Below are 12,949 nucleotides of genomic sequence, written 5' to 3' on the forward strand. Positions count from 1 at the left end.
CTGGCATCATGCAGAAATCATAGGACCTAGGCAGTCAACACTGAGATTGTGTTAGTCTGTTAAGGGACTGACTTAAAAGCTTCCAAATTACCTGATTCATGGCACATTTCTAGGTCTTACAGCTGGATACTCCCTTGGATCTGTGTTCCAAAATCTGATTTGTACCAGATGGAGGTTGATAGAGGAGGTTAAAGGTGGGGGACTGGGATTTGGAGCTTCCTACATTTGTAACTTAACAAAAAATATACAGAGTCTAGATAAGTGCAGTTTAATTGGCAAAATTTTCTACAAAGAGGAACTACCCTTTAGAAAAATCATATACTCATAATAAACAGAGAAAACAATATGATGACTTTGTTACTGATAAACTTGACTGAAACATTTAAATTTAAAAGGAATGGCTTATGTTTATCAGAAGCTAAAATAAAACACCAATGTAATATTAGACACAGTCATAAGAATAGGCCAATGGAAAATGCTTTTGTGATCATGTTTAGAAAGAAAAGACAGCATTATGGGAAAAATAAAGCCATTAACCAAATTTTGGTGAGACAGGATACAGAGATTCATCTCTACCAACTCCCAAATATAGTTCACCCATAGGTATTTTGCCTCAGGCAAAATAAAAACAGATGCTAAATACACTGCAATATGGCATGAGGTATCATCAACTTTTTTGTGATGAATGACATGAAAATTCAGTGACCATAAAATTGATCCATCATTATTCTGAAGTTGTTGATCTACAAAGTGACATACCTGTGTTTTTACAGTTGAATCAAAGCCAGGGGTGGGTGTAGGCTGGAGGGGAGCGATGTGATACAGTTTCTAGTACTTCGTAAATTAGAAACTTAGAATTAATAGTCACTTTTTATTTCATATCACCAGCATATTTTATCTAAAAAATTAAGGCTAAATAGTTTTTCTTGAGTTCATAAAGAGATATTTAATAAACAGCAATCTTTCATTTCTCCTTGTGACTATTTATCATGATTTGCTAAGAAATGTGAAATGTGAAGCTGAACACTACACCAGAAGCTGAACACTAGACCAATTTCTAAAACTGTGCTGGAAATGGAAACCTCTGGGCACTCTCTTAATGCCAACCGATAATGTCAGCTTCCAATTGGCTTGATTGAAATTTGGCTAAGTAACTCTCCCAGACATCTGTAAGAGACACATTTAATTTCAGTTGTCCAAATGCCATTTTCCCATACCTTCATCTCTCTCTCTCTGGGCCTTTTTCTTGTCCTCTGTCATTCACAGTCCTATTCTTGTCTATCTGCCATTTATTAAGAATATACAAATGGCATGATTACACAGTCTCCTACATATTCTCAGATGTCTGACATTCATCCTCTCGTAACCTTATCAGCAATGTTGTCATTCTAGCACAGCTTATAGGATATACATAGTAATGTCACTCTAAATGAACCACTTAGAATTCTTTATTGTGTATGCACTTTTAGCTAGTATGTCCCCCTCAATGCAAACCTAAAAGTCCAAATCAGATTCTATATAACAAGTGAATCCAACCTTTAAAAAAAAGTCATCCTTCTGTGTTCTCCCTTCAGAAACCTATTCCTGTCCCCAGTGTGACAAGGTAATTTTGGTTCTGATGGAAAACCCACTGATATCTCTTCTTCTACACTCTTTTCTATGTTCATCTTCTTTATGAAAAAACAAATTGAGTACCCATGATGGTACGATGACACTGGGAAATCTTTGATCTTGTTTGGAGGGGCTTCAGGGATTACTGGTCAATTCTTCTGAACTCTGTTGACTATTCAGGTTTTTAAAAATTTCTGGCAGGAAAAGAAAGACATGCCATTATACACGGTTTACTCAACAATAATGGTGGGGTTTGTCGCTCTTTTTGGAAATGATGTTTGCCTGGGGTTCTGGATGATCAGAGGCTGGGGTAAAGTCTAACAGGCACATTTCTTCTCTGCTGACTTCTCCCCATCCAGCTTTCCAGAGCTGCTCCCATTGACCGTGTCGGGGATGTGGGTCTTCTCTACACACTGTTCCATTCGTTTCATTATTAAGTCCAGAAGGGTTTCCACAGCTTTTTCCACATTCTGGCCAGTTGCTGCACTTGTTTCAAAATATGGTATGCTAGCATGGAAGAGATGACAAATATTTTTGCAAGGAAGGAACCAGAAAAGATACAACAAGACGTGCCAGTGAGTCACACGTGTGAAAACACGGCTGGCTGAGAGATTGTGAAATAATCACGATTTTGCTGGCTGAGTTGGAAAACACCCTTGGTTTTCTTCAGTGAGTGAAAACTGGTGGGTTGCTTTTTCGTGTGGGTGTAACCAGCATTATGGGCAAGGAAATTGCTACAAGAGGTGCTCAGGTACTTGAAGCCAAGCATCATCACTGACTTTTTAAAAATGAAGAGGGCAAATATGCCAGACTAGTGATCAATGTTGCCATTAAACTATTGGCGTGTTAGTCCCTCAGTCGTGTCTTGACTTTTTGCGACCCCATGAACTGTAACTCACAACCCTCCTCTGTCTGGGATTCTCCAGGCAAGAATACTGGAGTGGGTTGCCATTCCCTTCTCCAGGGGATTTCCTGACCCAGGGATCAAACCCAGGTCTCCCGCATTGCAGGCAGATTCTTTACCATCTGAACCACCAGGGAAGCCTATTAAACAATTACTTCCCTCCAATCAATTATCTAGAAGTCTGATTTAGAAATTAGGCAGGCATTGCATAGGTTATTCATGTGAATACAATCTACATTTATTTAGAATCCAAAGTTTCAAGAAGACACGTACATTTATTTGTAAAACTCTCAAGGAGGTACAGAACTGTCACATTTGGCAAAAGTACTTAAATTTTAAAAAGAATGACAATTTCTGCCCTGGGAGTCAGTTTCTAACTACTTGAGGTGTTTAAATGTTTTGTACTCTGACATTTAAGCTAGCTATGATAATAATAATTGGGCTTCCCTGGTGGCTCAATAGGTAAAGAATCTGCCTGCAATGCATGAGACCTGGATTCAATCCCTGGGTCAGAAAGACCCCCTGGAGAAGGGAATGGCAACCCACTCCAGTATTCTTGCCTGGAGAATTCCATGGACAAAGGAGCCTGGTAGGCCACAGTTCATGGGGTTGCAAAGAGTCAGACAAGACTGAGTGACTAACACTTTCACTTTCAGGATAATAATCACAGTATTACATCCAGGTCAGGAATTAGAGTTTTGTAGCTATTGAGAGGCTGTAGAATACAATGCTCAAAAGGATGGGCTCTGATCTCAGACAGCCTGGATTGAATTCAAGCTCTACTACTCATGAGCTATATGGCCTTCCATAAGTTACTCAACTTCTCTGTGTCTCAGTTTCTCATATATCAAATGGGATAACTCTAAATTTCAAATATATAGTTACAGGGGTTAAATTAAAGTCTAGGAATAGTTGCTAACACACAATAAGCATTCAGTAAATATGAGTGGTTATTATTGTTAAATAGTTTCATTAAAAGCATCAATATATTCCTCTGGGAGATCTTTTTCATTCATCTGTCATTCCTGAATCAAGGGGATCCCTCTGAATATCAGTCTCATGACCTTGGCCCCTAACTAAGCAGTAGTGTGTGAGGTCAGAGGATATTTCCACGTAGCTGACTTACCTGTATTTTTCAGCCAGGTCCCGGGCTTGCCGTTCATTGACTTCCCTCTGGTCTGGCAGGTCTGCCTTGTTGCCAATTAATACTATATCTGGATTTTCACAATAAGCATTTGCTTGCAGTTGGCCTTAGAAAGAAAACAGATGGAACCAGCAAGTTAGTTATAAACAAGTGATGTCAAAAGACTGCTCATGCTTCAGGGTCCTAATCGAATTGTTCATCTCCAGCTTGGCTGTTTACGAGTTAAATTAGCCCAGGTGCTTAACTCTGCCCAGCCACAGTATCCTCATCTAGAACGTGGAGATACTGCCTCACAGGTGGCAGGCTGTGAAGACTAGTAAGAGTGCATATGAAGCACCTGTGTGAATACCTGTCTGTGATCTGCATGTGGGGAAATGTCCTCTGAGATGAGCACAGATGAGGTGATGTGTGCTCAGCCATGTCCAACCCTTCGTGACCCCATGGACTGTAGCCTGCCAGGCTCCTCTGTCCATGGGATTCTCCAGGCAAGAATACTGGAGTAGGGTGCCACTTCCTTCTCCAGGGGATCATCTCAACCCAGGGATTGAATGAACCCGTGTCTCCTATGTCTCCTGCATTGGCAGGCGGATTCTATATCACTGCACCCCCTGGAAATGAACATCTGGGAATGTTCACCTGAGTTGAATATACTGCTTTTCAGACCATTTATTCCTCAAATATAAGTGAAGATAAGAGAACATGGTCTTAAAGTATATGTGTGTGTGTGCTAAATCACTTCAGTCGTGTCTGACTCTCTGCAACCCTCTGGACTGTAGCCTGCCAGGCTCCTCTGTCCATGGGATTCTCTAGGCAAGAAGACTGGAGTGGGCTGCCACCTCTTCTTTAGGGGCTCTTGCCCCCTCCCCGGGGTCGGGCACCGGTGTCTCGTATGTCTCCTGCTTTAGCAGGCGGTTTCTTCACGACTAGTGCCACCTGGGAAGCCGCTTCAAGTAGAAGGGCTGTCTGCTCTTTCCTTCAGGAGGCTGCCACATTTTTCCCTCCTGAAATCCAAGGTAATGATTCATAAGAGCAGAGTGTTTTTGAACCACCACAAATTCATGTAGAAACAATATTAAGACAGGTTATTTGTTTTTCTCTTTTTTCCAAAAGAAGGGAGGTATTGGGGGTGGGGAGGAGGAGGAGGAGAAGGAAGGGAAGGAGGAAGGAAAGAAATGATTAAAAAAAAACCTTGCCAACCTATATTTTCAAGGTTATGGGACTATTTTACCGTCTACCTCAAGGCATGCTAAGTGCAACCTTGTTGAGGCCAGAGGAGGAAGTGACTCTGTAACACCAGTTATTTGGATATTAGAAATTAAAGCCTTATCAGAAATGGCAATGAATTATCTTAAATCCCAACAGTATCCTGGAAAATTTTAGAAGCAAGGGAGCATCTCATCTACCTTGAAAAATGATGAATAAATCACTCTGAAAGAACTGAATAACCTTATTATCTCCTTATCTCCCAGAATCTAATAATAACATTTGGTGTGTTACCTAATAATATTTTCTAATAATAAAAACAAAACATTATCTATTATCTAATAATAACACTTCAGATAAAGAAATGTAATAATAAAAGAAAATGGAGACAGATCCTAGGATGAACACTCATTTGGAGAAGCAAATAAGTAAGTCAGAATTTGTTGGTATTTTTCTCCACTAGCACAACTGTGTTAGCAAGCTTACATTTAAAGCCATTATATAGTCTGTGTATATATATATAAAAGTATTAATTACATGTAATATGAAATAATAAGATATGCATATATTTGAGAATCTACACAGCCAGATACTCAGCCAGGTGCTCTGGGGTATCGCATCAGAACAAGCAGACCAAGGTCGAACCTTTACAGAGCTCACATTCTAGAGGTGGAAAGAATCAAAACCAGAAGTAAGCAAAGAGGAAGGGGCGGCAGAGGGTGAGGCGGTTGGATGGCAGCGCCGGCTTGGTGGACGTGAAACTGAGTACCAGCTCCTGGAGATGACGAAGGACAGGGAAGCCTGGCATGCTGCAGTCCACGAGATCACAAGGAGTTGTACACAACTTAGTGACTGAACAACAACCACAAAACAAAGAAATATATAATATGATGATATGATATAATATATATGATGTCAGGTGGGGGCAGTGACCAAATGAAGCAGAAAGTGTCCTGAGCGCACACAGAGTGATGAAGAACGGTTTTAGATGGAGCGGTCAGGAAAGCTTTTCCCAAGAGATAAATGAGGTCTGAACAAGAACTTGAAGGAGGTGAAAGAATTAACAACGGTGTAAATGGGAAAACAGAAATCAAGGCAGGAGGAAACAGAGACCAAAGGCCCCAAGGCAAGACTGTGCTTGTCAGGAGAGCCCTTCGGCTGGAGGCCAGTGAGTGGGGGCGGAGTGAGAGTGAATTACAGAGGAAGCGACGATGATGGTCCTTGCTGTTGTTTAGTCGCTGAGTCGTGTCTGACTCTTTGGGACCCCATGGCCTGCAGCACGCCAGGCTTCCCTGATGGCCTTAGAGGTCAGCAAAGGACTCTGGATTTTATTCCAAGTGAAGTGGGAAACTCCGGAAGGACTTGGAGTAGGGGGATAACATGATCAGATCTTTCAAAAAATAGCCCTCTGGCCACAGACAGCCCCGACAACTCTAGAAATAAGTAGCACCAGCCCCATGGGATTGCTAGTGTGTACCAGTGCGTTCAAAACTGGTATATGTAATATGGTCTTTAGTGCTACATCCATTTTAAACAAAGGAAAAACGAAATACCACTCTTCTGTGCTGACATACATCAATCTGGCTTTAATAACTGATTAGGTTAATTTGAAGCTTTATTGTGTTTAAATTGCCATGAAAGCTGGAGATTTTTCTCTACCAGTCTTTCTTACATCTGAATACTTGTCCATAAAAAGTAAAATTTCAACGTGAGCTTATTGACAGGCACACTGTATGGTATCTTCATGCGGCTGCTCTGCTCTGAAACAATTTCTCACTTAACTGACCCCTGAGTTGATTAACTATTTAGTTAACCCATGTGCAAGGGCACTCACTGCAGGTGCCAGTGTGCCTACTCGGAAAACGCCGTGCTTTCTCTGTGTCCACTCCAGGCTAGACAAAGTAGAAGTGACCGCTGGCTGAGTTGTAAGAAGTCCTTCGAGACTTACTGCACAAGCGGAATGAATGGCCCGTCCATTGCAATCATAAAGTCCTTACGCATAGGTGGTGATTCGTCTAAGGTGTCAAAGGAAAAACCAATTCCAAGCCACTCTGGGTGAGCCACATACAAGCCACCACTTTGAAGGTGACGTGGGCAACACTAAACCTGTGACTTTTTCTGGTTTCATCTTGTGAGGCCAAGAAGCAGATAGAGCCGTTGGGTCCCAACGTGGCCAACGGGAGTTATTCAGTCCCACTTACTCATCCAGTTTCTGACATTTAAGAAGCTCTGTTGACTGGTGAGGTCAAACATTAATAAGAAACCCATGGCGTCTCTGAAGAATGCTGTAGTGAGGCTCCGGAATCTGCCAAGAAAACACAGCGGACAGTTTCGAAAGTTAGTCCACTGGATACTCTGATGACAATAGAAACAACACTATGTCCCTTTCAGATATGAACTCTCCATGGCATCCCTCTGGATTATCCTCCCAAGTGGGCGAGTGGGCAGAAAGACTGCTGAAGGGTCAGAGGAGACAATCTGGTTGTAGATTTAAGATCCGGTTGAGGCTTTACGTTCCACAGCAGGCATGCATGCAAGAGTCTGTAACCTTCAATCACACGCTTGCTTACACAGCCTCTTGGAATCCTTCTCTCTTTGGCTCACAGGCATCTTGTGGCCCACGGTTAAAATATAAGGCACTTCAGGACTGAGACTTTAACTTCTACTTTTCAATTTTCCTGTCTGTGGCCAGAAGGAAGCTTAGCACATGGCAGGCTGGAAATGAGTGCCTGTGATTATGTGCAGAGAACCACAACTTGTCAGCAGCTGGAACTAGGGTTCTTTTGTAGGGAAAAACAACGCTGGTGAGAGAACGCTTTTATTCACACTCTTTGGGGATAAGACATGCATGTCTCTTAAGGAGAAGGAAGAAAGACAGTGAAGAAAGGGAGAAGAATACTTTATGATTAGGGGGATGGAGGGAAGGGCAGAGAGACTTACTAGTTGAGGAGGGAAAGTAAGAACACTCATTTCTAAGGGAGGATTTTGAAGAATACACTCCATCATGTGCAGTGTAAGCACTTGCTCTCTCTTGCTCCAACCCTCCTCACCCCAACATCCTCAGGGAAGATGAAGATGCTCTGAGATCCACTTCAGTGTGTGCAATGGGCCAAACCGGAGATGACACATGGGGTCCAGAGAAGCTTTGGGTTATACTGATAAAGAAGTGAAGCTGGCAACTGGTTTTAAGAAAGACACATGACTCTCAACAGAGAAGCAGATCCTATCCTAAATGTCCTCCTAATTTTTTGGTCACCTGTTTTGGCTTATTTGTAGATTCCTGGGTTTCCTCTGGGTTCTATTCTTGATCCCTTCATCCTCTACGTACATTCACTGAGTTATTTAGTCTACACTGCTGGCTCAGTTATCCTGCTGTATATGTTGAACCCCAAGTTTATAGGTCTAGATCTTTCCTGCCGTGCTACTCGTATGCCCAATTACTTGTTGGGTATTTCCACTTGGAGGAAACTAAGGTACCAGCAACTTTACATATTTGAAAGCAAACGCACCTTCCCTCTGATTTTTCTATCAATGGCATCACCATCCTCCTTGGGTGCCACAGCCTACTTCTCCTTCATCTGTTATATACAAGCAATCAACAAATATCTCCTAACTCTTTCATTTCTCTCCACGTACCCTGCCACTACTCCAGTTTCGAGGCCATTATCTTCCACCAGGATAATTTCAACAGCGTTCTCAACAGGCTTCCTGTCTCCAGTGTTGTTTGGGTCCTCTTGTTCCCCGATTTCTTCCTATTGATTCTATAAATCCTCTGCTAAAAATGTTAGATGATGAAACCTGGCTCTAAAGATAATAACTGAACTTTTCAATAATCCACCAAGGCTCTGCATGAACTGACCCTTGCTCCTCTATCCAGCTTTATCTCCTGACTACCCACAGGCATGCTGAGCTTCCTTAAATTCTTAGAAAGTTCACTCTCTCCCCTGGGCTTTCACCCACGCTGTTATTCCTGTGGGTGACCTTGCCTTCAGGCTTCCTTTACCTCCCACCCCGTTAGCCAGGAAAAGGTTCACTCATACATTGTGTATGAGTATATATATTTATATATAGAAGTATCACTTCCCCAGACTCCCCAACACCACCATCTGGGTTATGCACTCCTCCTGGTGCATCTGACAGCCACCAGCCACTCTTTGTTTTCCTGTTACTGTCCTGAAGCTTTATTGCAATTGTTGATTTGTCCAAATCCCATCCTAGACAGGAACCTTCAAGAGAAAAGAAGCTGTGTTTTTAACTCGCTATCCATTGTGTTTTCATGACTCTGAAATTATTTTTTTGATGATAAAGTGTTTGCCAGATTTAGAGAAAGAAACAAAGATAGAAAATAGCAAAGGATATGAAATTATTAAGGAGGTAAATGACTTCAATAGAAACAATACTTTTAATACAGAGTCACAGAAAAGAGATATTTAAGAGTATTTATTTCCAAAATAAGATTCTTTGGTAGGATATAATCATGATGATTATGAAATACCAAAAATCTTACTTAATTTTATCCTTGTGGATTTGTCCCTACTAGTCACTAGAAGCTCAGAGATTATAGTGCTTTTATTGAATGGTTGTTTCTCTCTCTGTGGGGACTATCTGTACTCACAAAACTGTCTCCTGCTCAAACCACAAGAGTGTGGCTAAGTCAGCCACAGTAGCCTGTTCTCTGACCTCTCTTAAGTGTGTGTGTGTGTGTGTGTGTGTTTCTCATCTGAGGACAAATCTACTGTGCCTTACTCCCCTCTCATTAACACAGCCCATGACAGTTACTTTAAAACGTGCTTGTTGGATAGATTGCATTGGAGCAAACACTTTTGCATCCATAGCAACAGGGACAGGACACTTCTGCTCTGAGCCAGGCTCACACCCTGGACCCCTCAACCCCAGGACCCTCATGAGCCCCCGGAGTTTCCAGGGTTTTGTGCTCGTGCTTAGTCGCTCAGTCCTGTCCAACTCTTTGCGACCCCATGGACTGTAGCCCACCAAGCTCCTCTGTCCATGGGATTTCCCAGACAAGAACACTGGAGGGGGCTGCCATTTCCTCCTCCAGGGGATCTTCCTGACCCGGGATTGAATCCATGTCTCCTGTGTCTCCCGCACTGGCAGGCGGATTCTTCACCACTGCGCCACCAGGGAAGCCTTTCCAGGGTTTACTCCATGAGTAATCTTATTTATTTCTAGCTCCACCCACCAACCTCATTCTGTCCCCAGAATGTGGAATGCCAGGACCCCATGAATAAACAGATCCCAGGGGCACATGATAGCTCTTTCTCCCTCACTGAGACCTAAGTCTGTGCTCTGCATCCTTTTGGTTTACATAAGGGGTATGATCTTTTTCCTCCTTCCCATAATGTGACTTTTATCAATAACCATTATCTTACATGGGTTACAGTACCAGACATCCTCGGGCACAGGCTTGAGGTGTGAGGCATTGTTTATCTTGTTGCTTAGCTACACTTTAATATACAGAACGCAAAATTCTCAAGGGATGAATAACCTTGGTGTTACTAAGACAATCCCTAGTATTTCCATTTCTCTCCTAGAGCAGCTGTCTTAAGGGGACAGATGAGAGAAGCCTGCCATCAAGCTAGGCCGACATATCATGTGCGAAGACATATGGGAACCACATTTTCTCATATTAGTTCTTCAAAAATGAATTAAATTGGTCTATAAAACATACATCTTTGTGACAACAAAACTGACATATGAGCAGAGATTCCTGTGAGGAGCGACTTCAGAGGAACCAGCCGCGTTGAAGGATGCGTGTAAATGGAATTCACAGTCAAAAGAGCTCACAGAGAGGGCCCGGCACCTCTCCTGGCGTTTACACTCACTGAAAGCGAGAATGTTTTGGACTCATTTCAAAGACTGAAGTGTTTACAAGCATAAACATTGTGAGACATGTGATGCAGAATTTGGAGGTATGTGCCTTCTATATATCTTCTCTGACAACCTATTGCCAATTTTTGTTTCATCTAATATTGAAAAGCTGCACTAGCTTGGGGTCTTCTGCGCTTTGAAAGCTTGGATCTCAAAGAAATGTATTTTCTTCAAATCATGGCACCGCACCCCAGCTGTAAACAATCAACACTGCTGTCTACCGGGTGTCTCTTGTCTGGGTCACTGCACCAGAGACAAGGCTGAGAAAACAAGCATGGTCTCTGTTCTTAGGAAGCTCACAATTGTGTTGGGGTGAGAAGGCCACAAGTGGATTGAAGAACAGCCGTTAGAGACAAAAATAAAAGACACGCCTTATCACAAGATGTTGTTGTTGTTTAGTCACTAAGTCATGTCCAACTCTCTTGCGATCCCAGGGACTGTTGTCTGCCAGGCTCCTTTGCCCACGGGTTTTCCCAGGCAAGAATACTGGAGTAGTTTGCCACTTCCTTTCCCAGGGGAATCTTTCTGACCCAGGGATCGTACCCATGTCTCCTGCATTGGCAGGCGAATTTTTATCACTGAGCCACCAGGGAAGTCTTATTACAAGGTGGTATATAATTAATTAACTTATTTAATTAAAGTAACTTAAAGCATGGATGGGCTTCCCGGGTGGCACTAGTGGTAAAGAACCCACCTGCCAATGCAAGAGACACAGGAGACTGGGTTCCATCCCTGGGCAGGGAAAGTCCTCTGGAGGAGGGCATGATGGCAGTCCACTCCAGGACTCTTGCCTGGAGAATCCCATGAACAGAGGAGCCTGGTGGGCTACAGTCCATAGGGTCACCAAGAGTTGGACATGACCGAAGCGACTTAGCATGCACGCAGCCTCCGAAGGCATGGAAGAATAGACATTGTAAGAGTTCAAGAAAGAGGGAATTTGTTTCAGATGGGGAGTTTGGAAAAGCCCCACCAGGCACATGTAATGTGAGCCAGGCCTATTGAAAGGAGAGGCTCAGGAATGGTGAGAAAGGAATAAAACATTCCAGCTGGAGGGTGATGATGTGACCGAAATCATAGTAAAGTCAGTCAAATGGTACAGGATGCGTGGCTGTGTGTAAAGACAGAAAGAGATGAAAAATATATTAACACCCTTTCCTTCAACTCACTCTTCAAGTCGCACTTGTAACAATGTTAATTTTCCACCGCAGTTCAATTAAATTCTGGATTTTCTTTTTTTTTTAATGATCACAAAGTACAAAGACAATGCATAAGAATCTTCACAGAGATTTCTGAAAATGTGATTTTTGCAATCTGCACCAAATACACAGTTGCTAGTTATGGTTAATTCACTACAGATAATTTATTTTTATTTGTTGATATAGATGTCTATTTTGAAACCAGGAGGAGAGTTGCATTTCCTTACATTTTTCAAGTTCACATACAGTAGTCGTATTAAAGTGGCACATACAATACCACTTCCCAGGTGGCAGTAGTGGTAAAGAACTCATCTGCCAGTGCGGGAGACATAAAAGACATGGGTTCGATCCCTGGGTTGGGAAGAGCCCCTGCCAGAGGAAACAGCAACCCACTCCAGTATTCCTGGCTGGAGAATCCCATAGTCAGAGGAGCCTGGCGGGCTACAGTCCACAGGGTCACAAAGAGTCAGACATGACTAAAGCAACTTCACACACACACACACACACACACACATACTGTACAAACACACATTGACATTAAAGTAAATTTTTCTAAGCTATTTGTAGCTAGAAACAAAATAATTCACTATTACCGCTCTTGTCCTGCAGTGTCCCAAAGCTGAAGATGCACCTTAAATGCTTTCCCTGTTGACCCATTTGGTCCCTGGGTGTTGTAAGCCTGAAAGAATACAAATGTTGTTAGTTTATGCTGCTTTGATTTTGTCAGCATTCAAATTCCCTGGATTCACTCCGCGTATTTTTTCTCAATTATTATAGTCAAAGTTCACAGTGGAGAATAAATATTTGCTTTTTTTCTCCTAGAAGTTATCACATATACTCTCACTTTTAAATGTCAAGTATAAGTATGGTTTTCAACACAATTTATGCATCCTGCAAACTTAAATTAGAAACCTTCTGTCATTTCCTCAAGGAAGCAGCAAACAGTAGACTGAGGACCCAAGTTCTAGGTTCGAATATCAACTCTTCATTTAACTTCATAGC

At 42.4% G+C, this 12,949-nt stretch overlaps 1 protein-coding gene across 4 annotated transcripts in view; it reads right to left on the minus strand.

Moving 5' to 3' along the window:
• Positions 1-252: 252 nt before the first annotated feature.
• The window catches only part of RAB27B (RAB27B, member RAS oncogene family), a 185,341-nt gene continuing 172,644 nt past the window's right edge, over positions 253-12,949 (minus strand). For all 4 annotated transcript variants that reach the window (XM_045164067.1, XM_045164068.1, XM_045164066.1 and 1 more), the window contains 4 exons: positions 12,541-12,626; positions 7,064-7,167; positions 3,642-3,765; positions 253-2,118 (listed from right to left, as the gene is read on the minus strand). In XM_045164067.1, the coding sequence (XP_045020002.1) occupies positions 1,929-2,118; positions 3,642-3,765; positions 7,064-7,167; positions 12,541-12,626 (504 nt within the window). In that variant the 3' untranslated portion in view covers positions 253-1,928. The remainder of the gene's footprint in view (positions 2,119-3,641; positions 3,766-7,063; positions 7,168-12,540; positions 12,627-12,949) is intronic.

Source organism: Bubalus bubalis, chromosome 22, assembly GCF_019923935.1.
Source record: "Bubalus bubalis isolate 160015118507 breed Murrah chromosome 22, NDDB_SH_1, whole genome shotgun sequence".
Classification (NCBI taxonomy): Eukaryota; Metazoa; Chordata; class Mammalia; order Artiodactyla; family Bovidae; genus Bubalus; species Bubalus bubalis.